This window comes from Peromyscus leucopus, chromosome 20, assembly GCF_004664715.2.
Source record: "Peromyscus leucopus breed LL Stock chromosome 20, UCI_PerLeu_2.1, whole genome shotgun sequence".
Taxonomy (NCBI): domain Eukaryota; kingdom Metazoa; phylum Chordata; class Mammalia; order Rodentia; family Cricetidae; genus Peromyscus; species Peromyscus leucopus.
Genome location: NC_051080.1, coordinates 7550682 through 7574942, shown reverse-complemented (window position 1 = coordinate 7574942; position 24261 = coordinate 7550682). Strand labels below are relative to the sequence as shown.

Genomic DNA, 24261 nt, shown 5'->3' with positions numbered 1-24261 from the left:
TAAGGCCAACCTCAGCTACTTAGCACATTCAAGGCTAGCCTGTGCTACTATGAGACGGGAATAATACGATCTCCAAATAAAGAACCTCTTCCCCAAGCGGTGGTACAGGAATAACCTAGGAGTCTTTTTTTCTCCTGACAAGAAGACTGTTAAGAAAGAGAATTCTAGGTAGTGCATGCCTTTAATTCCAACACTCAGGAGGCAGACCTGGGCGGATCTCTGTGAGTTCGAGACCAGCCTGGTTTACAGAGTGAGATCCAGGACAGGACAGGCACCAAAACTACACAGAGAAACCCTGTCTCAAAAAAAAAAAAAAAAAAGAAAAAGAAAAAAGAAAAAGAAAAAAAGAGAGAAAGAAAGAAAGACAGACAGAAAGAAAAAGAAAGGAAGACAGAAAGAAAAAGAAAGGAAGGAAGGAAGGAAGGAAAGAAAGAAAGAAAGAAAGAAAGAAAGAAAGAAAGAAAGAAAGAAAGAAAGAAAGAGAAAGAGAGAAAGAGAGAAAGAGAGAAAGAGAGAAAGAGAATTTTAGACTCCTGGATCAGAGCACAATCTTCAAAGACTGCCTGGCATTTTACCCCAGAAAGGAGATCTCTTTGCTCTGTGCCAACAGGCAGACATCCGAATCAACAATGCCTCCTGATGGGGAATGCACTAGGCAACCGGTTCCATTTCTAGAAGTTCTGTGTGTTAGAAATGAGGCTGAGCTGACATGGTTGCAGTCATTTCTCCATTCGGTTTTCACTTTCCTCCTGGCCCTTCTCAAGCCACCTCAACTCGAATGGCGTTTCTGCTGGACAAGCCCTTCCCGCTCCCCTGCTCTCTGACTTAATCAGCTCCGATCCTCTCATCTCTTCATCCTGTAAGTATCTGGGCTGTCTACACCTCAGTCAACCTCAAGGGCTGTGTGCTGGGACAAACACAGAGACACGACGCCACTTTTTGTCTAAATGGTGCAAAGCATGATGGGATTTTTTAATTCTCTGAGTTGAACATCATACATTAAAAAAAAATACCTCATTTTGAGATTCGTTTTTCTGGCAGTCATACCAACTTGTTTGTTTTTGTTTGTCTGTTTGAGATTAGGCTAAGTTTACCTGGCCCTATCTTCTCTATCAAAGAGCAAAACTCCACATGTACACCTTCTCCATTTGATCTCTCAAGTCTCATGAAATCTTTGGAAGTGTTACTCGTCCTCACCCTGTACTGTTCATCTCATCAGCTTCCTGTCCTCGGTTTGCCTTCCCTCAAACCACTGGTAGGGACTGTGGAGTCCCACGGACTACACCTGCATAAGGTGACCTGAAATAGGCACCCATGAGACAACTATTCAAACCCAAATCTGCAAGTCAGACAGGCCTGTCACCTGTCTCCCATACCTCACGTCTACCCAGCAGTAAGGACTCTTTATTTCTACTTGCAAGCATGTCCAAAGGCCACGGTCTGTGGCCAGCTCCCTTTTCCTGCTGAGACCCCCTGTCCACCCGGCATCCAGAATCCTTCTCCTGCCTTATTGCGGCACCATGTGTTTTCATGTCTAGATTACGAGTCAGGCAAGGACGGTTTAATTCACCTGCTCATCCTCAACACCAACGAACAACTTACCGAAGAATCAATGAACACACAATTAGGATCTTGTCTGCAAGTTACCCGAGACTACACCAATATCCTGGTAAAATCCAGCCACACCTGTCTCCCTAAGAACAGTCCTGTGACCTGCTCGACTGCTTGTTCCCACTTATCTCAACAGTTGACATTAGTCTGGTGATTCTAAAGGACCACGAGCAACTGTATGTAAATGAGCTGTTTAATCATTTACTCCAGGATGTTGCTTGAGCCCTCCAAAAGCACAAAAAGAATCTTCCCACATTTAGTCCCAGGGGATACACCTGCCCCCCCTCCACAATCTTCTTAACTACTGTGACTGTGTTCTAAGATAAATTTATTCTACTTTCTGCTAGAAAATTTTAAGTCCTCTCAATGAACGTCTAAGTACCTATTTGTGTGTGTGTGTGTGTGTGTGTGTGTGTGTGTGTGTGTGTGTGTGTGTGTTCCTGCTTGTGCGGGTGCACGTGCCTGTGTGTACATGGGAGTCTAGAGGCCAGAGGACAACGTGGGTATCATTCCTCGGAAGCTGTTCACCTTGTTTTTGGAGATAAGAGTTTCTCGGTGATATAGAACTTGCCAAGTAGGTGAGGCTGGCTGGCCTGCAAACCCCAGGAACTGGCCTGTTTCCTCCTCACCAGAGCTGGGATTACAAGCTTGAACCACCATAACACTTTTTTTTAAAAACACAAAGCAAAAACAAAACAAAAACAGACCCCAGATTCTGGGGATTGAACTCGGGTCATCGCACTTGCGTGGCATGTGCTTTACCAATGACGTCATCTCTCTAGACACCTTTAAATTTTTAAAAAAAATTTATTGTTGTTATGTTTAATTATGTATATATCTGTCAGTAGGTACATACACATAGATATTGGTGCCTTGGAGAGACCAGAGGTGGCCTACTGGAGCTGGAGTTACAGACAATTGTGATCTGCCTGATGGGAGGATGGGAGTTGAACCAAGGTTCTCTGGAAGAGCAAGCTGTGCTCTAAACCCCTAACCCATCTCCCCAGCCCCACTTATCTTTAAAAAATGTGTATGTCATTGTTTCGAATCTCACTGACAGGGCAGCAATTCCTTAGACTTCTCTGACATGTAAAGATTGTACAGACAGGAGACGGGAGATGGTTCAGTGGGTAGAGTCCTTCTCTGAGGACTGGAGTTTAGAATTCCAGAACCCACCTGAATGGTAGGTAGGTGTGACAGTCCAGCTATACCCTAGTGCTCCAGGGGCAGAGATGGGATTCGGAGAGCAACCTGACTCTCCAGACTAGCTGAACTGGTGAACACTGAGACCAAGTGAGAGACCCTGCCTTAACATCTAACGTGGAGACTGACTGAGGTAGACACCCAATGTCAGCGCCTCCGGCATCTACATACGCGTGCGCATGCATGTGCACGTGCAGTCCTGACATACATGTAAATGAACACACACATTTGAAAAAGATTGTACAGGTGATATAATAAACACCACTTTTAAGTTTATGTGGATGAAACAGAAAGGTGGTAACAACAGAAGGAACTAGAATATTTACAGTGATCATGGTGATATCACGATTTAACTGGGTAAACTTCCTCTTTAAATTGGGAGATTTGATGGTAAAGTACCCCTGAGCCACCATCACAAACAAGTACGTCATGATACCTTAGGAGAGGTGACACTGGATTGTAGAGGTCTAATTATACAGCCAAGTGCTGCCAACACTCCCACCTCAGCAGCTGAGCCCTTGGAGGAGAGGGGGATAAAACAGCAGCCACTGCTGTGAAGCCAAAAGTAGCTCAGGTGGGGGTATCTGGGGCTGCCACCCAGCTGAGAGCTTGCACCTCCTCCAGGACCTGCTCCTCTCTGAAAAACAGATTGCCCTTCCCTGCCGAGTCTTGCCAAAGTCTGCCCCACACTGCGGAACTACCCGCAGGTCTGGATAAGATGAACGGTCTATCCGGCAGGTCCGGAGAGGGACCTCGGCTTCTGCCTTCCTAACAAGCCTCCCAGAAGCGCCGATGCTGGAGGTCCACGGACCACACCCGCAACGGTGAGACATACAGCCCAGCTCTGGCCCTGTGGCAGACACATCTCAGTTGTTCCTGACTCTCATAATATGACACATCTATACCCCTGCCACGCTGTCTGCCGAGAGATGCCCATCCGACACCCCAGCTCAGCTACTGGGAACAGGAAAGAGTGTAAAGAAAGGCAGCACCCATCGCCCGATCACCACTGCCGTGAGACACCGACGGGCTCTGGGAAGAGCCGGACGGTGTCCATGTTTCTGCTCAACTCCTTTAAGCTTCCTTCTTCATGCAGGTGTATATTTAAACATTACTTACACCCCTCCCCAATGCCTCTGCCAGGCTTTGAGCATCACCACACTAGGTAATTTTCCCTCTTTTTTTTTTTTCCCCTGTCAGATGTTCTATATTGAACTATTTTCCATTGTTAACTAGCTGGGCAACCCACTGTACCATGCTGATGTCCTCCATGCTGTCACGGGGGTGGCGGCCATCATCATCAACCTTGCAGCCCACAGACTGAACAGTCCCCGGGATGTCAAGGGTTCTGGAGAATTCTCTCCAGGTTCAGGTTGTATTTATCAGGTAAATTTTGGCCACCTCATTACAGGTGTTGTTTCCGGGGTATGTGGGGTTTCTCTGTTGCCTTCTGCCTGCTGGAGGTTTTCTGAGGGCTCCGAGGGTTACCAGGACAGGGTAGAAATCGCCACCTCACCCTCGCCTGTCTGTTCTGAACGTTCAGTCTCCCTGTAATCCTCAGACTTTGTCACTCACTGTTCGCCTGTGATAGCCCTTCTCGGGAGCCAAGGTGACCTTGGTGCCCACCTCACCAGGAATGCACATCGGATGCACAGCCTGCATCTCGTCAGAGCTGAACCCCAGTGGCGCGGCGGCGGCGGCGGGAACAGCTGGTGGTGTATCAGTTTGGATTTAGAACAACCAAGGAAAGTGGCATGTTGTTGGCCTCTTCTGTGCTGACAACCAGACAGCTAAGTCTTTCCCTTTTACATCCAGGGAGCAGTAGAAAACAACTTTACTAGCTTTGATGAGGTGGGCAGAAGAGCTCACCCAGAAACCGAACCAAAGCACAGGCAGTCTGTGGGACACGTTCTGTTTCCCAGCAACCCACACCCCTCACTTAAAAGCTCAGTCAGTCTGCTGGTTGAGGTAGGGTATTGTAAGAAAGTTTTTTTTTGTTTGTTTGTTTGTTTTCGTTTTTCAAGACAAGGTTTCTCTGTGTAGTTTTGCACCTTTCCTGGAATTCGCTTTGTAGCCCAGGCTGGCCTCGAACTCACAGAGATCCACCTGGCTCAGCTTCCTGAGTGCTGGGATTAAAGGTGTGCGCCACCACCGCCCAGCTTTGTAAGAAAGATTTTTAAATCCAGTAGAACAGAAATGGATCAACCAGAAGGAAACACTCATTGCTTTCTGGCCATTCACCTTCTCCCGGCGCTCCTCCTCTGCTGCTGGCTTCCGTTTGAGGGCTGCTACCTCTAGTCCCCACCCACCTTTCATCTCCACTAACCCCACCCCCCATCCTCCGCCGCTCTTCTGTCACATCCCTATTCAGACTGGAGTCTCTGTTGAGAACTGGAAATAGCAGGAGGGCAGACAGCACAGAGGACCCGGCTGAGGGCAGAGACCAAGAACTGAAATTGATGCCTGGCTGTCTGGTGGGCAGGCTCAGATCTGGGGATTTTCCAGGCTCATGCGATAGAGATCTTGGCATGGGAAAAGAAAAATGGGGGCAGGGCTGGAGAGATGTTTTGGGGTTAAGGGTCTGCAGTCCTCCCTCCAGAGGACCATGGTTCGGTTCCTAGCACTAACATCAGGTTGCTCACAACTGTCTGGTAATTACAGTTCTGGGGGATCTGACATCTATGGCCTCCAGTCACCTGCACTCATAAGTGTACACTCTCTCTCTCTCTCTCTCTCTCTCTCTCTCTCTCTCTCTCTCTCTCTCTCTCTCTCACACACACACACACTTTCACACATACTCACACACACTTTCACACATACTCATACACACACACTCACTCTCTAACACACTTTCACACACTCACACACTCTCTCTCTAACACACTTTCATACACTCACACACACACTCACTCACTCTCTAACACACTCACACATACTCATACGCACACACATACACACTCAAACACACAAACTTTCACACACATACTCATATACACACACACTCACTCACCACCTTCCCCCGCCCTTTAAAATAATAAATCTTCAAAACAGGAAAACTGAGTATGGACAAGGGATGGATAGAAGTGAGGGATCGGGACATTGAAAGTGGTTAGGAAAAGAGATGCTGACTACAGGTTCTCAGGGGGTTCCAGCAGTGGTGGCCCCTGCCCTGGTGCAAAGTGTAAGTGCAGAGGCAAGGGACACAGAGGACTTCATTCACCGGGAACTCAATGGGAAGGACACACACATTGAAAGCAATAAGGACAGGTTTTTCAGTCTCTAATTCACATGAATATTTTAAATGTTTGAAGAACTCAAATTCCTCTTACATGCAAAGGAGTTTTTTAGACCTTTAATGTAATGGGATCCCCAATATAATTAATAAAGCACTTTATTGGTTAATAACAAAAACAAGCTTTGGAGTGTTCATCCTAAGCATGGTTTGTATTTCACTTCTCAAGTGTTACCATCCCTGGTCCTATTTACAGGTCACTGAAGCATAGAGGTTAAGCATTTTGCCCAAAGTAGGAGAGCCAAAGGATCAGCACACTAGGATCCGGTGGTGTGCGGTTACTTGTACTATTTACACAATGGAGAGCCTTGAACCATGGTTTTAATAGGCTGGCCCAGGAGCAAGCGGAAGTCAATTACCCATCCAACACCTTTCATGTGTTTCCTTGTGGACAAGTCTAGTCTAAATCCTTTCACGAAAAATTGACCTTGAACTAGCCCCATGGTGGGTTAGCTATTTTTAATCCAGAGAGCAAAATCCATCTCACTGATGTCTGAATCTAATATCACCCTACAAAGAAAGGGGTGTTCAAAAGAGGTGTGAAGACAGAAAGCAGGAGGCCTGAGCTTGGAGGAGGAAGTTGTACTGGCTAAAAAAGCAAGCCACTCCTTATGATCATTTCCCATTTTTTTTCTGGCAGTGGGTAGAGGACTGTGGATTTGTGTGGGACTTAATGTGTAACTGCTGACATTGTCCTAACTCCTCCTCCTGATCCTACAAGGACAACTGGCCTCTCTTCTCTTCAAACCTAGATGTCTACCCTTTAAAATAACGTGCCTCCCCCCACCCCACTTTCAGCCTCTGAAGATGTAACTTTTCATGACAGATAAAGTCCTCATAACAAGTGAAATGATTTAGACTGGGTTTAGAGTCCAGTTCCAGAAGCCTGCTGGATGTGGGGGGCTCCATCCGCATGTCCTCCCTCACTCCATTTTGATGGGAACTTGTACATGTGCCCATGGACACAAAGTGGACCAGGGGTGCACAACAGATATGATCCCTACCCCCAGGAATTATGGTCACCCTAGAAGAGCCAGTTAACTTCTGTGAATCTCAATTTCTTCATCTATAAATGGAAGGTGACAACGTAACATTCTTGGAATTCTATAAAATCATGCATGGTATATGGCTGTCTTCTCTATATTCTTTTTTTTTAAAAAAATAAAGGCCACTCTCAAGTAGATACTGTGATGACGTTCTGTCGGCCACTGTGTGCCAACCCTTAACATGGATGCTGACCTCTGATGCCATGCGTCTAACACAGAGCAAGGCAAAACTAACTGGGCTACACAGGAGCAGTTTTCCTTTCTATTAAGTTGGCTATTGCTCTAGGAGATGAAATTTAACTTAGCTTTGCAAACCCATATCTCCAGACTGTACTTAACCTGCCCTGCTGGGCTGATGCATGGTCTGTCTACAGTGAGCCAGAGATAACAGAAAAGCATTCCATGCATCGTGGAGCTGAATAATGGGGTGAAGACTAAAGACCACATAGTTGTCTCTTGCAAGCTAAGAAAGATACAGTAGGACAAGACAGAAGCCATGGTGCTATGCTCTTGATGGACTAAAGCACCAGAGGCGACAGTCTAAGCAAGGTGAAGTCTTGTGCACGTCCATGCACAGCACACAGAAGCATACACACACACACACACACACACACACACACACACACACACACACACACACAGAGGCTCCCATCTGAGACCCAGAGAATCCAATTCTTGGAACCAATTTGTCAGAGGCATCTCGGATGACCCAAGCTAAGCAATCAGTGTTCAACTTTTGAAAATAATGCCTGGGACCCATCTCCTACACAGGCCAGCTCCCTCTGTTTACAAAACAGGCCCTCATTGTGAGCACTTCTCTATTTCTGAAGAGCTTCTAAAGCCAATGACTTTCAATAGAGTTCAACGGCTCTAGCCCTGTCCTTTCTACATGAATTCCGAATGCTGGCAAGCTGACTGTGCCCCTTCTCCCCCTCGAGTGTCATTATTCCCAAACAAGGGCCTCTGATGCCGGCGGGTTTTGCTGCCAGCAAAACAACATTTTTCTCTTCGGATCATTTCTAAGGAACTGTGACTATAACTCAAAGAATTTTAAAAAACAAGTAACCGATTGACAAGAAGGGAGATGGATCTGACCATACCCATGGACCTCCTAGCATCATCCGGAAGAGCGAGGTCTCCTTGTTGACTTCTATTTAACCACTCCATTTTTATATTACGTATTTGTCTTTCCTGAAGGGAGTGCCCAGAGATGACGACTTAGCATTAACAAAAATAATTTGATATGTAGCACATAAACCATCCTCTGCTTAGGGCAAAATTATCATGGTTCCATCACTCCGCCTTTTGGGAATGTACACACAAGTAATAATGACAGTTTAAGAAGAGATGGATCTTTGGTGGACCACAATCTTCGGTGGAACCTGTGACTAACAATAAATGGCGAAAAGTTCAGTTGCTTCTTTGCAAGGGCGCTGTAGAAGATCTTAAACTGACTGGAAGGGAAACCAGGCAGACTGTGTGAAAGCCACCGTGGTGGTTTGGGTGAGAAATGTCTCCTCCAGTCTTGGGCATTTGAATACTGTCTTCAGTTGATGGTGCCGTTTGGGGAGGTGTAGATGGTACAGGCTTGCTTGAGGAGCCGAGGGCGGGCTTTGAGGGGAAAGCCTCTTCAAGTTCCACTTCCTTCTTCCTACTTCACATTTGTGGTAACAGATGTGAGCTCTCCTCCTCCACGGCCGCCACTTGCTGCTCCACTTCCCCATCATGGTGGGCTCTTAACCACTCTAGAACCTTAAGCGCGAATAAACCCTTTCTAGCCTTAGTCATAATATTTTCATCACAGGAGCAGAAAAGTACTTTATACAGCCACATGCAGTTTAGAGGCTTATTGTTTTGCAATGCACTTTAGGCATGGAGTTTATCTGCTGCTGCTCGGAATCTAACTGCCTCAGATCTGCAGGTTGCAACATCTAACACTGCAAAACTGGTTCCTTTATTGTGGAGGGTCCTGATCTTAAAGGAGCATTAGCAAGATCATCCCGGGATGCTGATGATTTCATCATCCTAAAGCTACATAATTAGGAAGTAAATAGTAACTGACCGACATCCATTGGTAAGGCTGTATTTCCTCCAATACATTAATAACACATCTGGTTCCCAAGGACGGCAACAGTGAGGGGCAGTCCCCTGTTTCAGTTCCCACAAGCCTAGATGGAATCCTGGCTCCCCATATTCTAACTCACTGGCACGGATAGTTACTAAGCCTCAGTTAAGCTTGTGGGGATAGCTCAGGGGGTTAGTTAAATGGAACTAATACTTAACCCATAGTGTTGGTGGTGGGGATTAAACAGGATAATATGGTGTGAATATTTACCTGTAGTTACTGTGCAATAAATAAGTACTTAGTGACTATTAACCCAGTACTCTAGCAAATACTGACTACAACGTGCTTACTCTGCCAGGCACGACAGGCACTGTCAGCATCCTTTCTCACCCACGTACGTAGATATGCACACATGCACACAAACCATACACTCCTTCACCCCTCATAGCGGCCCTGGAGTCCTCGGGGCCGGTACCAATGCCGCAGCTCCTCCTACACACCACTTTGAAGAATGTGGCTTTAGAAGCCTGACCCTTATTGTTTCCACAGCCCCTACCCAAGGGAGACTAACTTCTCAGAGAGCAAAACCCCACAAATATCTGTCGTTATAACCAAATTAAAATTGGAACTATTACTTTTGCACAGACTACAGTGTTGTTTGAAAAGTAACGTGTGCAAAGGGTTGCTTACAAACTCACAGTCTCCAGTGGGCTGGGATTTTGGAAGTTATCTGTCTATTCTTCATGGTTTCCAGCTTAAGTGCTGGGCTCGGGAGATGGTACAAAAGGTAAAAAAAAAAAGCCTCCTGTGCAAAGCTGACAATCTAGATTCAGTCCCTGGAGCCCGAGTAAAAGCCAGATGAGCAGCATAAATCTGAGAGGCAGACAGAGACAGGGTTTCTCTTTTATGTAGCCCTGGCTGGCCTGGAACTCCCTATGTGGACCAGGTTGGTTTCCAACTCAGAGATCCCCCTGCCTCCTCCTCTTGCATGCTGGGATTAAAGACATGCACCGCTCTACCCAGCTCAATAAAGTTTTTTTTTTTTTTTTAAGCCCAAAATGATTACTAGTTTAAAGGTAATATTGTTAAAATAAGAAATGGTAAAATGTGCTAAGATGTTATGGAAAAGGATGAAGTTTATTGTTTCACCAGATTCTGTCACTTAATATTTCATTTATTTAGTGCTATGGAAAACAATATATCCTAAAGAGATTCAATTCCTATAAAAATGTATGCCTTTAACAAAGATATTTAAAAAGTGTAAAAATATAAAATAAACACCATCCTTCCATATCAGTCTTGATGGAATTGTATTTTTGGTTTTTAGGGGCTATTTGTTGAGACAACGTCCTGCCATGTAACCCAGGCTGGCCTCCAACTTGGGATCCTCCTGCCTCAGCATCCCTGAGTCCTGGGTTACAAGCAGGTGCCACCAGTACTGATGATCAGCTCGATACTGATTTTATTATTATTATTATTATTATTATTGCATTTATTATTATTGCAGTTTATTTTAGGGGAGCACATCCCACAGTGCACATGTGGAGGTCGGAGGACAACTTGCAGAGCTGGTTCTCTCCTCCACCATGGGAGTCCTAAGGGCATCAAGCTCAGACCATCAGGGTTGGCGGCAAGTGCCTTTCCCTGCTGAGCTGCCCTCAGAACTGATTTCTAACTCTTGGTTTTGCTAAGATGAAGATAGGGGGATGCTTATAAAAAGACGAGAGATAAAGAAGAAATAACAGTGTGTCTCTTCTGCAGTGACTCCTTCATTGGATCTCCTGGGGCAAACTGGATTCTGTGATAGCTTTAGCCCATTTTGTTTCCCGCAGAAAATGAATCATTTCTTTAAGCCATACTTTGAGAATCCTCACCAGCATACTTCCTGTTCCCTGAATGTAATGTGGTTTTGTTTTCTTTTTTTTTTTTTTTTTTTTTTTTTTTTTGGTTTTTTGAGACAGAGTTTCTCTGTGTAGTTTTGGTGGCTGTCCTGGAACTCACTCTGTAGACCAGGCTGGCCTTGAACTCAGAGATCTGCCTGCCTCTGCCTCCCGGGGAGCGCTGGGATTAAAGACGTGTGCCACCACTGCCCCTGAATGTAATGTTAAGGACCCCAAATTCAACAAAATCCCAAACTTAACGGCGTTCTTCTAACAGGGCGGAACCCGTTGAGTTTAACTGAATAAGGTGTGGTACATGGTAACGGCAGCCATTATGCTTGGCCCAAAACTAAACCTGAAGCTCATCCAAGAAAAAGAAATCACACCAAGATGTTCCCAAAGGGCCCAGTGAAGAGCTCCACACCCAGCTGCAGGGCGACAGGGAGGAGCCTCCCCGGCTGAGGCTCTAAAGCCCAGGCAGTCTTGGACTCCCTTGTCTGCTGGCCAGTGAGCCTGGACCAGGGCCCTGGAGCAGCTGATGCCTGAGCCTCCCTGGCCTGCCAACGGTTTGCTGGCTGTGAGCAGCAGGAGCAGCTGGCTTTAAAACACAGCCCTGCTTCCTTGTTCTGAAGCCACAAAGTCCCATGGTCTGTGAGAAACTTCTGCGTCTTTCTACAGCTGCCTTCAGGAGAGTCCACCCTGGGGTGTGATAGGCTGCGCTTGCTCTCCAGGTGCGTCAAATAAAATGACTCCTAACAGCCTCATCTAGGGGAACCCGCTCCCTTCAGCACTAAGCGCTGTTTACCCAATCCTTAGCTTCTTCCAGTGATTAAAAGGCAGTGGAGGAGATCAGTCATCCCTAAGCTAGTATAATTAAAAGTCATTGATTTTTCTAGGAATGGTAGATTGGGTTCAAGGATTTACTCCTGTTCCCACACGAAAGCCCACTGACAGGATTTTGTTTTACTTTACTCTTTCATTTCCTATTAAATTGCTAAATCAGTAACACATAAGACAACAGCATTTTGGAGGAGGAGCAGACAGAGCTGGAACCTGACCTGATAGGCGAGAAGGCCAAGGCCAATCTAGATCACACCAAAATCCTCCAAAGGTACTGGCAACTTTCCTAGAGGCCAGTGGCAATGGGAAAGTGGGCCAAAAGTATGCCGAGCAGCTTTAATTTCCTTGAAGAAGCTTCTAGACACCCCACCACCACCACCACCGCAAGTATATGCCATAAAGAAGACCAGCTGTTCCTCCTCTGTTTTGGCAAAAGTCTGAAGATGTTGGTCAACACATAGTATGGGTCTAGCCAGGCGTGGTGGCACACATCTATAATCCTAGCATTTAAGTGGCTGAGGCAGGAAGAGTGCAAGTTGAGGCCAGCCTGGACTATACAGTGAGACCTTTCTTTAAAACAGACAGACAGACATAGTATCGAGGAAGGGAACAAGCATGGACTCTACATCCACAAACTGGATATTCAGGAACACATGCATGTCCGGACATTCTCCCTATCGCTTTGGTCCCCACAAAGATGGCAGCCATGGCCATGCCCTGCAGGTAGGATAATCTGAACAGCCAAAGAGGAGCATCCTACAGAACCCACACTGGTGGTCCCTGGAGGGAAGGACTTCTGTAAGTACCTCAAGGGAAGCTACTACCTACAATCCCTACATGTGTGCCAGGCTCAACTTAGCCTCGTTTCCCCTTCTAGACCAGGGCTGAAATGGAAGCACCATCCAATGCTGAGGAACACGTGAAATGGAAGGCTGCATCCAACCAACAAAAGTCAACTGGGAGCATGGGGCTCCGTCAGCAAATACAGATGGCAGGGAAATGGCCCAGTTTACCCAATAAATGAATCCCGTGGGGGAAAAAGGAGAATTGGGAAACCTAAATAAATTAAAAGAGATTTAAGACACATCAGCCAACTGCATTCTACAGACCTTGTTTGAATAACCTGATGGCTTCTGTTTGTGGTGGTACACACCTGCCATCCCTGGAGAGGCAGAAGCAGGCAGATCCCTGTGAGTTCTGCCAATAGCCAGGTGTCTACATAGTAAGACGCCATTGCAATAAAATAAAAACTACAAACCAGCGCAATTTTAATGTTCGTTGGGTATATTAAGGAACCATTACCTGTAGGTTTTAGCTATGACATTATAGTGTTTACATTTTAGAGCTATACATAGACATGTATATGAATAAAGTGGTGTGGTGGGTTGGTTTTCCAGGAAATCTAGGGGTGGAGGTGACCAAAAAATGTGTAGTTGTGGAAGGAAGGGTACATGAAAATCTTTTACTCCATTACTTGTCTGAAATTTCCCACAATGGAGAAGAATTACTGTTAGAGTCCTCAGAGAAGAGGCCGAAACCATGACGAAGAGCCAAGAGATACTGGAAGGGAACAGTTTAGAGGCTTCTCCCAAAGAAAAGACCAGCAGATGTAAAATAACCAGTAAAGGATTGAAGGAAAATTGACAGTCTGGAAAGGACAGTGAAATATTAGAGGTGGGGGAAAAAAGATACCTCAATACACAATCATGTAAGAAAATGTCCCCAAATGGAAGGTCATGGGTTGAATTTCAAAATGAAGAAGACGATGAGGTGTGGTGGTGAATGCCGTTAATCCCAGCCCTAGGGAGGCAGAAGCAAGCAGATCTCTGTGAGTTTGAGACAAGCTTGGTCTCCACAGTGAGTTCCAGGATAGCCAGGGCTATGGAGAGAGACCCTATCCCAAAAATAAAGACAAGAAAACAAAACAAAATGAAAGAGACGCCCCAAGGGCCTGATATGAGTGAAGAAATGTTCACGTCAAGGCGACACCGTGGACCTGCAGGACAGTGGGGACAAGGACATGCAGTGTGTGCCCAGTAAAAAGAAAACCCAAACCAGATTGCGCAGAAAAGACCTCATGTGAAAAGCACATGGGACCTTGTCCCAGGAAGGCCAGGCTGCAACTCCTTCAAAATCCTGAAGGCAAACTGTTGCTAACACAGAGAGCGTTGGCTCTCGGGCTGCCCATCAAAGACACAGGTACGACACAAGCATCGTTCAGGGGGTCTGTGTCTCAGTAACAACGGCAAGGAAGCAAATCCAGAAAGAGCAGACGACTAGTGACAGTCCACTCCCCTACGGTTGACACAGACTCCCTAAAGACCTGGTGCAAAGTCAGAGCTTCACGAGTGGCCATGTGGATACTTAACACCGTGTCCACACATAACTTGATAGGTTACTGCGGATTTTTAAGAGGAAGAACACTGGGGCATGAGAGTGCTCATTGAGTTCAGGCATTTGCTTCACACAAACCTGATGACCGGAGTCACATCCCCAGACCCTGTAAGGGTGGAGAACCAACTTCAGAGTTGTCCTCGGACTTCCATATTCACGCACAAGCCCACACACAATAATACTGATAGTAAATAGTTTTAATGTAAAAAAGAGAAAAAGCAAAGGCAATTGATGAAATACACGTTTCTGAGTAAATAGATGGCTGGCACTGGAATGACTGGAAAGCCGCAGAGCCATGGGGCTTTAGAGATTGACAGGGCTGTGTGACACTCCTAACAAAGTTTCCTTGTCCAGGGAACCAAATCTCAGAGGGGCCCAGGTAGCTGCTTAAGATAGCACCACTGAGGCTGGGGGAAGCAGAGGCAGGAGGATCTCTGTGAGTTCGAGGCCAGCCTGGTCTGCAGAGTGAGATCCAGGACAGCTAGGACTGTTACACAGAAGAAAAAAAAAAAAAAAGACAGTACCAGTGTGTAGAAGAGGAGATGGAGTGGGGGTGGGGCTAACACAGATGCCTCATTTGACATACAGCGAAAATCAACTGTAACTACCTACGTATGTCTGTGGCATCTTCAGAGGTTCAGAGTTTCATGAATAAAAAAAAAAAAATCACCATTAAAGTGTATTGTCCAATATCACCATTTTACTTGTAAACCTGGCACCTGGCTCATGATGCAGATCACATATACATATGAAGTGTGTGTGTGTGTGTGTGTGTGTGTGTGTGTGTGTGTGTGTGTGTGTGTGTATATACACTAATTGGCCGGTTTGGTCACTGCTTCCAATAAAACAAAGTTCCCCTTGAAAGGACCAGAGGAGCACAGAGCAGGCCAATGTGGCGGCAGGGGGTGTGACCTCCCGGACACCTGAGTGTGAGTGTCAAGAGGCAAGACATGTGACAATTTTCCAGGAAGTCCATTTCAATCAAGTTCCAACTGAGAATATTTGCCAAGCCCCACCTAACAGTTCCAGACAAACTTACGCAAACAGATAATTCCACGTTTTCACTGCCTCTGAGGAGAGGTGGACACCAGCCACTTGTCTCCAAAACAAACAATCCCTTGGTACCATCTGGGATTAGTTACCACAACACATAGGCAATTACCTTCGAGCACGGTACATGCTCCAAAGCAGCTCAAACGCCAGAGTGACCGAAGTCTGGGTTAAACCTGTTTTAATATTGTGACCATGTGGCTGAGATTTACATCGACAACTGGAGCCCCAAAATAACAAATACAAAAACGTGAAGGCTAATGTTGAATGTTTCAGTCCTTACAGATGCAAGTTTCGGCATTTCGGTTAATAAGAAAGAATTTCTTCTTTCTTGTAGGGACTAAGTGTATTCCTGAAAGGCGTTCAAACGAACCTGAAAGTGTGTTCTGGTTCCTTAGCCAAATTAATAAATAAGCAAACAAATAAAAACTGTTGAGAAACATTTCCATTTCTTTTTTTCTGTGTGATAAAGGAAGTGAGTGAAAATGGGACGTGACCGCTCCTAGGTACGGTTGAGAAGGAGGTTTTTATTATAGAGAAGAGGGAGGGGAGAGCCAGAGGCATCTGGAAGAGTCAGACGGAACCGGGCCGTGAGGTAGGGTGTGGGTGCGGGGATCAAGAGAGGAAGAGAAAGAGACAAAAGAAGACCACGAGAGAATCAAGAGAGAATCGAGAGCGGAGCCAGAGAGGGCAAGGCTGAACTGGCAGGTTTACACAGGATTGAGAAGCTGGGGGAAGGGAAGGGACGCCCCCTGGGCTGAGGAGGTTTAGGGCTGGGGGTGGGTGGGGTGAGAATGCTGGGAGGGGCCACAGGTACTGAGTGAGTGAGCTAGAGGCCAAGCATGATCTTGGTAAGCTAAGACACCACAGTTAGCCACTTGTCCTGGATTTCTTTGGGACCCGACAGGAAGCATACATAAACAGATGTAAAACAGAATGCATGGTCATGTCAATACTCACAGAAAAAGGAGGATTCCAGTGTTGGCCAGGGCAAAGGCGAGTCCCAAAATCCCACTGCCCATGATGGCGTTGCTCAGGTTAAAAACAGACATGCCCAGGGAGGTCGTTCCTGGGATCTGAACAGCAGAAACAAACATCCTCACTAAGCACATGGTCTCAAGGTAGTTCTTCAAGCCAAAGCCTTTCAAATGCTACCAAGAACCCAGAGGGAAATGGAACTACAGAACTTTCTTTGCAGTCTGATTTGTTTTAATGGGTTGCATGAGAAAATGTAGCCAGTGGCACAGTAAGATTCAGCGCTGTGCTAGGTGAATTAAAATGCTGTCCGCATGCATCTGAGGTGTCCTCCAGTGAGCACATATGCTTTTATACTGCACGACACACACAGAAGCACTGTCCCCATCGTGTGGTTAGAGTCAGGGAGCACACCGATGACACTTACGTATTCATCACATTTCCTTTTCTCCAAATGGCTGTTGGTGAGACTTCGTCTGCTTTCGCGGTCCGAGATGAACTTGCTGAAAAGACACACAGAACACCTTTACCTTTATGCTAGTGAACAAGAGTTTAAGCAGCAATGCTAAATGATTTCTTTCCCAAAACACACTGCACACAACAAGCTGTCAGTTGGATGCCTAAAATCATCTTATTCAACATCTCCTCAAGGTGTGTGTGAATGTGTGTGTGTGTGCATACATGATCTACATTCTTCTCTTATTAAATAAACTCTAAGCCTTCCCAGGGCAGGTCCTTCCTCACTCATTTTTCTCTCTCACTTTACTATCAAAAAAGGCAACAGTTGTTAACTTGAATGAGATGAAAGATTACTGTAAGCTACAAAAGAGCTATACAGTTTGAATCATTTTCAAAGTAAAGCAAAACGCCACACACAATGTAAGCTTAGCTTTTAGGCAGATTTTTCGCTAAGTAGAAAATCAGATAAAGCCATACTATGCACCTGGTATTAGAAAGAATACTGAAGGCAAGATTCCTCCCGAGCTCAGATCCTACCATACCGTAGGGTCACAAACAGGAACCTCTGCTCCCCTGCTAAAAAGACAGCAGCTGTTCCGCCAGCAAACGCTGAGTCAGCACCAGCTCTGTGCAAGACACAGGAGCAGAGGCAGGGGCCGTGAGAGATCTCTAGGCTATCAGGGCCGACACTGGGAGGTTTTGGTAGAGCAAGTCGGCCACAGTGAAGAGTCAAGGCTGGGGACTTAAGGAAATAGGGAGAAACTCAGGATTTGAATTCAGACTCTGACGAGGTCCAAGGGCCTGGGCATGCCACCTTGGGATTCTCATCTGTAAAATGGGAGTCACACTCTCAGGCAGCTGTGGGAGGGTGCAACAGGAAGTAGATCCAACACCCAGCTCAGAACAGGAGCGGCAGAGGTCAGTCATTCCTCTCCCAGGGGAGGAGCTTGAATTGGGATGGGTAAGACCCAGACAGCAGAAGGAACTCCAGCATGCCACACAGACACAGCTACACAGAACACAAAGCGTTCTCAAGGCTGACACAGCGCATCCAGGGAGAGTTTCAGAACTTTATCATCTAAATTTGCAATCTGTAAAAAGTCAGCCTTAAAGGAGAGCTTCTGTCGAAGAAAAATCCTACACAGACAAACCGATGCTTGCATCCTTTTCTTGTTTGGGTGTGCAGACCTGCGTGAGTGTGTTCCCGTGTGCCATGGCACGTGTGTCACGGTGTGCGTGTGGAGGTCAGAGGGCAACGCTGTGGAGTCAGTTCTCTCTCTCCATCTTGACATGGATTCCAGGGACTGAACTCAGGTCAACAGACTTGGGCAGAAAACGCTTTTACCCACAGAGCCATCTCATTGGCCCCTTAAAAACATTTTTTTAAACAATTTTTTAAAATTTATTTTTAAGACTTATTTATTATATATACAGTATTCTGCCTGCATGTATGCCTGCACACCAGAAGAGGGCACCAGATCTCATTACAGATGGTTGTGAGCCACCATGTGGTTGCTGGGAATTGAACTCAGGACCTGGGGAGGAGCAGTCAGTGCTCTTAACCTCTGAGCCATCTCTCCAGCCCCTTAAAATCATTTTAAGAATGATTTTTGGCCCTTGGGCTGGCTAGTTTTATGTCAACTTGACACACACTAAAGTCATCTGAGAGGAGGGAACCTCAATTAAGAAAATGCTTCTATAAATATCTGAGCTGTAGATAGGCCTGCAGGGCACATTCTTAATTAGTGATTGATGTGGGGCGGCCCAGCCCACTGTGGGTGGCATCACCCCTGGGCTGGTGGTCCTGGGTTCTGTAAGCAGGCCCAGCAAGCCATGAGGAGCAAGCCAGTAAGCAGTGTTGCCCCACTCAACTTGCTTTCTGGTCATGGTGTTTCATCACAGCAATAGCAACCTTATCTAAGACAAGCGCTTCTGGAGAAATTCAATTATCTAGCCATCGTCAGAATGAGTCACAGTAAATTTTTCATTAGTAAATCTAAAGGGACCTGAATCTAATTTAAAGAAACATCTTTAAACGGTGCTTAGAATTTTATATATTTCTTTTGAATAATGCTACATTTTCACAATTAAGTTTCTTTTAAGTGAATTGTAGAGTCGATCTTATTTATCTGCCTTTTCCATCTTTAATTCAAGGGGCCTGGTTCTGTCTTGCTATCTGTTCTGGCATCAATATGCCCAAAGAGTCTGGAATTTTCTGGCAGAAGAGGCACCTCAACTCCCCTCCCCCATCTCTTTCCCTAAACCCTCCCTTCAAAGCCCGCCAAACACAGCTCCTCCCCCAGAGAGGCTCAAGACCACTCCCACAGGGTATTTAAGCTGCATCCCAGAAAACAGACACGTGCTTTTCCAGTCTCTTGTCCCTGTCTCCTCTCTGTGGGGCCGGAGAATCACCCAGGAACGCTTTACCCATTAAACCTGGGCTTTTTCTAATTTGGTCTGATTTGGATTGCTGCGTTGACAGAGAGGCTTGTCAGGGTGGAAAAACCTTTCACTATCCCCTCTCTAAGTTCATATTGTTTTATCAGAATAAGCCAAAGGCTGCCATGTATACACATATGACAAATTTACCTGCAGACCCTTGCTTCGTAGAAGTGGCCATCCACAGACCCTGCTTTACTTAGGGAAGAAAACACCAGCCTCCTGAAACATAAGTGATTATGTTCGAACTGAGAAAAGACCACATCTGCTAACACTGGTATAGGAGTGTGGGGATGTCCAGAGTAAAGATGAGATAGGAGACCAGAGAAGGCAAAAGCAGTGCTGGGTAGAGTACTGGGCAGAACAGACTCAGAAGCAGAAGCCAGAGACTCAGAATTGCTTGTTCTCAGCAGGGAGAACAACAGGATCTTGAGATAACTGGCGTAGCATCGCCCCTAACGCTTCATGTGGCCCTGTTTTGGTCCTCAGCATTTTAAATCTTTCCACAGAATGAAGGCTTACAGGTCTGGCTGCAGAGAGGCAGGAAAAGACAGCCCAAGGGCACGTGGGTGTTGGGCTTGTCCAAATAAAGACTCCTGCTTGAGCTACTCAATAGACTCTACCAGGCTAAATTTAATGACAAACTCAAATCTGCTGTAGCCTGGTCCAGCCAGTCTCCATTTGCCTTTCTTATGGAGAAGGCTTCTCTTTCAAAGAAAATTTCCATTTTTTATTTATTTATTTATTTTTATTTGTTTGTTTTGGTTTTTTGAGACAGGGTTTCTCTGTATAGCTTTGCGCCTGTCCTGGAACTCGCTTTGGAGACCAGGCTGGCTTCGAACTCACAGAGATCCGCCTGCCTCTGCCTCCCGAGTGCTGGGATTAAAGGCGTGTGCCACCATCGTCTGGCTATTTCCATTGTTTTTTAAACAGAGGAAAAGCCCAAGCACTTTCTTCCCTCACCAAGTCAATCAAAGCACCAGTAAGTCTCACAGAGCTGGGCAGAGGAGGGGTGTGGGAGCAGCCTGCCAGGAGGCAGTATTGCAGGAGGGGTCTTCAACAGGCTCCAACACCTGTGCAAGCGGAGGGGATGGGTGCTGAGGCCGCTCAGGACAAGAAGGGCACTAACGTACAAATCATGGCCGTTAAGATACATTAAAACACCCATTCTGTCTCTCCTGCCTCACTCACTGCAGCATGGCAGTAGGCTGCTCAATTATCTCTGCTGGTGTTGTAGTCCCTTTTCTGTTGCTGTGATAAAACACCATGCCTAAGGTAACTTATAAAAGAAAGCATTTATTGGGGGCTCAAGATTCCAAAGGGTCAGCATCCACGACCATTGTGGTAGGTTTCGTGGTATGGCAGCAGGCAGGCAGGCATGGTGCTGGAGCAGTAGCTGAGACCTTACATCCTGATCCACAGACATGAAGAAAAGAGAACTGACCGGGAATGGTGTGGGCTTTTCAAGCCTCAAGCCCAAGCCCAGTCACACACCTCCTCCAACAAGGCCACACCTCCTAATCCTTCCCAAACAGTTCCATCAACTGGGGACCATGCATTCAAGCATATGAGCCTACAGGGGCCATTCTCATTCAAACAGCCACAGCTGGCTTTTCCACTGGGCCTTTCAAATGCTGAATTTGGTTTTGCCTCAGAGTTCCAATCACAGCTTCCTCCTATGGCTCGAGAGGATCCTCCCAAGTTCAGCTGTGGTGGTGATCAAGACAAGTAAAAGCCAGGCGGGTGGTGGTGCACACCTTTAATCCCAGCACTCGGCAGGCAGAGGCAGGCGGTCTCTGTCCCCTCCAGCCAATTCAGACCTCTCAACTATCACAAGTTTTCTGACGTTGCAGTGTGACCTGACGTTTCTGACCTGTTTCCTACTCTACCTGTAGAATACACGGTGCCCTGAACCCATGCAGGGAACCAGGTGATGCCCAATGTCACTGAGCTCCCCAAGTGTGCACCTTCCCACATGGGAATTCAGAAGAGGCCCCTACTAACTAAGCAAGCATCTTCTATTAGTAATTAGTAATTAGGAACTACCTTAGGCTGCAGGAAAATTTAGCCTATAAGATGGGAGCATTTAATTACATTTATTCATTTATTTATTTATTTGGTGTGTGTATTTTGTGTGTGTGTGTGTGTGTGTGTGTGTGTGTGTGTGACAGCGTGTGTGCACGCCATCTGTGTGCATACACGTGTATGTCATCAGCATGTGAAGGTCAGAGGTCAACTTTGGGGAATTGGTTTTCTCTTTCCACCAGAATAAGAACTCAGGTTGTCAGGCCTGGCACTCACTGCAGACTCTAGAACAGTTGTTCTCAGCCTGTGGGTCACCGACGCCTTTGGGGGGTCAAATACCGGGCATTTGCATCACGATTCATAACAGCAGCAAAATTAGGTATGAAGTACCAACGGAAATAATGTTATGGTTGGGGGTCACCACGACTTGAGGAACTGTGTTAAAGGGTCGCAGCGTGAGGAAGGTTGAGAACCCCTGCTCTAGAATGAAGTATTTAAAGGAAGTCCCTTTATTGGTTTTTCTTTTCTTTGGTCTTTACTTTGTATTCCTGTAAACTTAAAAAAGAGAGAAAGAACCAATCTTTCTTTTTGTAATGGAAAATTCCACTCAAACAACTAGGTCAGACAGCTTTCACCACAAGTTTTATCTCTCCATTTTTAAAAGGCAACTGGCTGTTTAAAATCACTGACCTCTGGCACTGAAATTGACATAAAACTTCTTTTTATTGGCTTGAAAGTACGGGGAGAAGCTATCTGTGACAAGTGATTTTCAGATACAGACTTATTATTAAAAAGAGTCTACACTGGGTCAGTCTGTACCCATAAAGCAGCACTTGATGGACCGTCAAGTACCCAACTGCTCTGGGAATAAAACAAAATGAAACAAAGCCCTACAACTGATGATTTAAGTGACAAAACCTTGAAAAAGGACCTAGGCGTCATGATCAGATACAATATGAGAAGAAGCAATGTAAAGCTGTGACTTGATATTAAAAGTAAATGAACAGACTGGTTAAGAACGTGTTGTGCAACAGAAAGATAATCCTTGGTGGAGGGATTCCCCCCCCCCCAGGGAAACAGAGGAGGTGATTGATGGCTCAGGGACTCCTGGAGCACGCCATCCCCCCAAGCTCCTGGGACATCAGTGCTGGTACCACCTCTCCAGACTCAAGTGGGCAGCTATCAAGGATAAATGGGCACATCTTTATCCTTGAACCATCTTTATCCAGAAACCATTGTTTCTGGCAGTCTTGATGCTCCCCATGGCTAGCCACGTTCATAGGGCCGATGGTAATAATCTATTTTTTTTTTCTCCTAGCAACTTGCCTTCTCCGCTTCCTCAAGAAACAGATCCCTGTGGTCTCCAGGATGGCAGTTAAGCAAATGCTTCTTCACCCACACCTCCTTTTGAGCATGAGCCCACTGAATCCTGACTCTCCCCCGTCCCCCATATCACCCCTTACCAGGAGGAAGTAGCCAGACTTGAACCAGCACCCATACATACCCAAAAAGGTTGGGATGTTGGGACTCTCCACTCTGGCCCCTCTCCTCCCTGCCCCTCAGAAAGCCCGCCAAGGATTGCCTCCCTCCCCCAGGGTCAAGACCATGCCTACAGGGTATTTAAGACACGGTCCCTAGACCTGCTACGTGATTTCTCTTCTCCTTTCTTCCCTTGAGAATCACCTGGGGGTGCTTTGCTCATAAAACTTGGAAGTGGGGAGATAATCTTGGACCAGAATCTCAACCATCTGAGTTCTCACTAGATTATGATCCTGGGTTTGAGGATCTGCAACACAAGAGATGCTAAAGAGAGGAGTGGTTGAACTTTAATACTGGTTCCCAGTCCTTTCCCTGACATTCAGATACTCTACAGAGAAAGAGAAGGGAAGAAGAAACACATAAAAAGGGATCAGGGCCAGGGTGGTGGCATCAGCATGGAACACTAGCAATCAGGTGGGAGAAATGAGTTCTAGACCAGCCTGGGCTACACAGTGAGTTCCAGCTAGCCTGGGCTACAGAGCAAGTCCCTGTCTCCAAAATATATATATAAGACAGCATTTATCAACCTGTGGGTTGTGATTCCTTTGGGAGTCGAATGATCACATACCAGATATCATGCACATCAGATATTTACATTACGATTCATAGCAGTAGCAAAATTACAGTTATGAGGTAGCAACGAAAATAATTTTATAGTTGGAGGTCACCACAACATGAGGAACTCTATTAAAAGGCTGCAGCTTTAGGAAGGTCGAGAACCACTAATTTAGGATAACCTACAAATATTTCACCAAACTTAGGACAGCAATAACAACCATCATTAAAACCAAAAGCAAATCATTGCTCCCTGGGGTGGAGAGGCACAGAGTGCTGGCCAGAAAGAGGGTTACAGTTTTATTGATGCAGACACTTCTCATACTAAGAGGCTTAGAACTACCAGGCCAGACGCGGGGCCAAGGGCTTTACATGGATGCGTTCAACTATATTCATAACAATTAACTGGGCTTGGTACTATTTCAGAGACATTAAATGACCCGAATGAAGTTACATTGCTAATTCCTGAACTGCTGAGCTGGAATTGGAACCTCAACAGGTGCCTACAGGGCCAGTGTTCTTAATCTACCAAATGTACAGCTTGGCTGATTCCTGACAGCCCTGGAGCCTGCCTCAGGGTGATAGGTGAGTCTCCCAGGGAAAATCACACAAAGTCTGTGACAACACCAGGATTCAACACAGATCTAAACCCAAAGCTACACTGTCTCTCTCCATCCCTCCATCCTCCTCCTCTCTGTCTCTTCAAAACCCATTTGCTAAGTCCACGCTGTCTCAGGTACAGTGATAAGTACACTAATATCTCGAAGACTGAGATCATCTTTCCCAGGGAGCTCAAACAGAGGCTCCAGTAAGAGCTGGCTACCCAAAGAGCAGTTCAGACTTGCTAGACATCGAATCTCAGGACCCACTCCAGACTTCCTGAAGTAG

General features: G+C 46.1%; 1 protein-coding gene across 5 annotated transcripts in view; it reads right to left on the bottom strand.

The window, feature by feature from the left end:
• The window catches only part of Slc38a1 (solute carrier family 38 member 1), a 66404-nt gene that overhangs the window by 22028 nt on the left and 20115 nt on the right, over positions 1-24261 (bottom strand). For all 5 annotated transcript variants that reach the window (XM_028869308.2, XM_028869306.2, XM_028869309.2 and 2 more), the window contains 2 exons: positions 16784-16859; positions 16342-16457 (listed from right to left, as the gene is read on the bottom strand). In XM_028869308.2, the coding sequence (XP_028725141.1) occupies positions 16342-16457; positions 16784-16859 (192 nt within the window). The remainder of the gene's footprint in view (positions 1-16341; positions 16458-16783; positions 16860-24261) is intronic.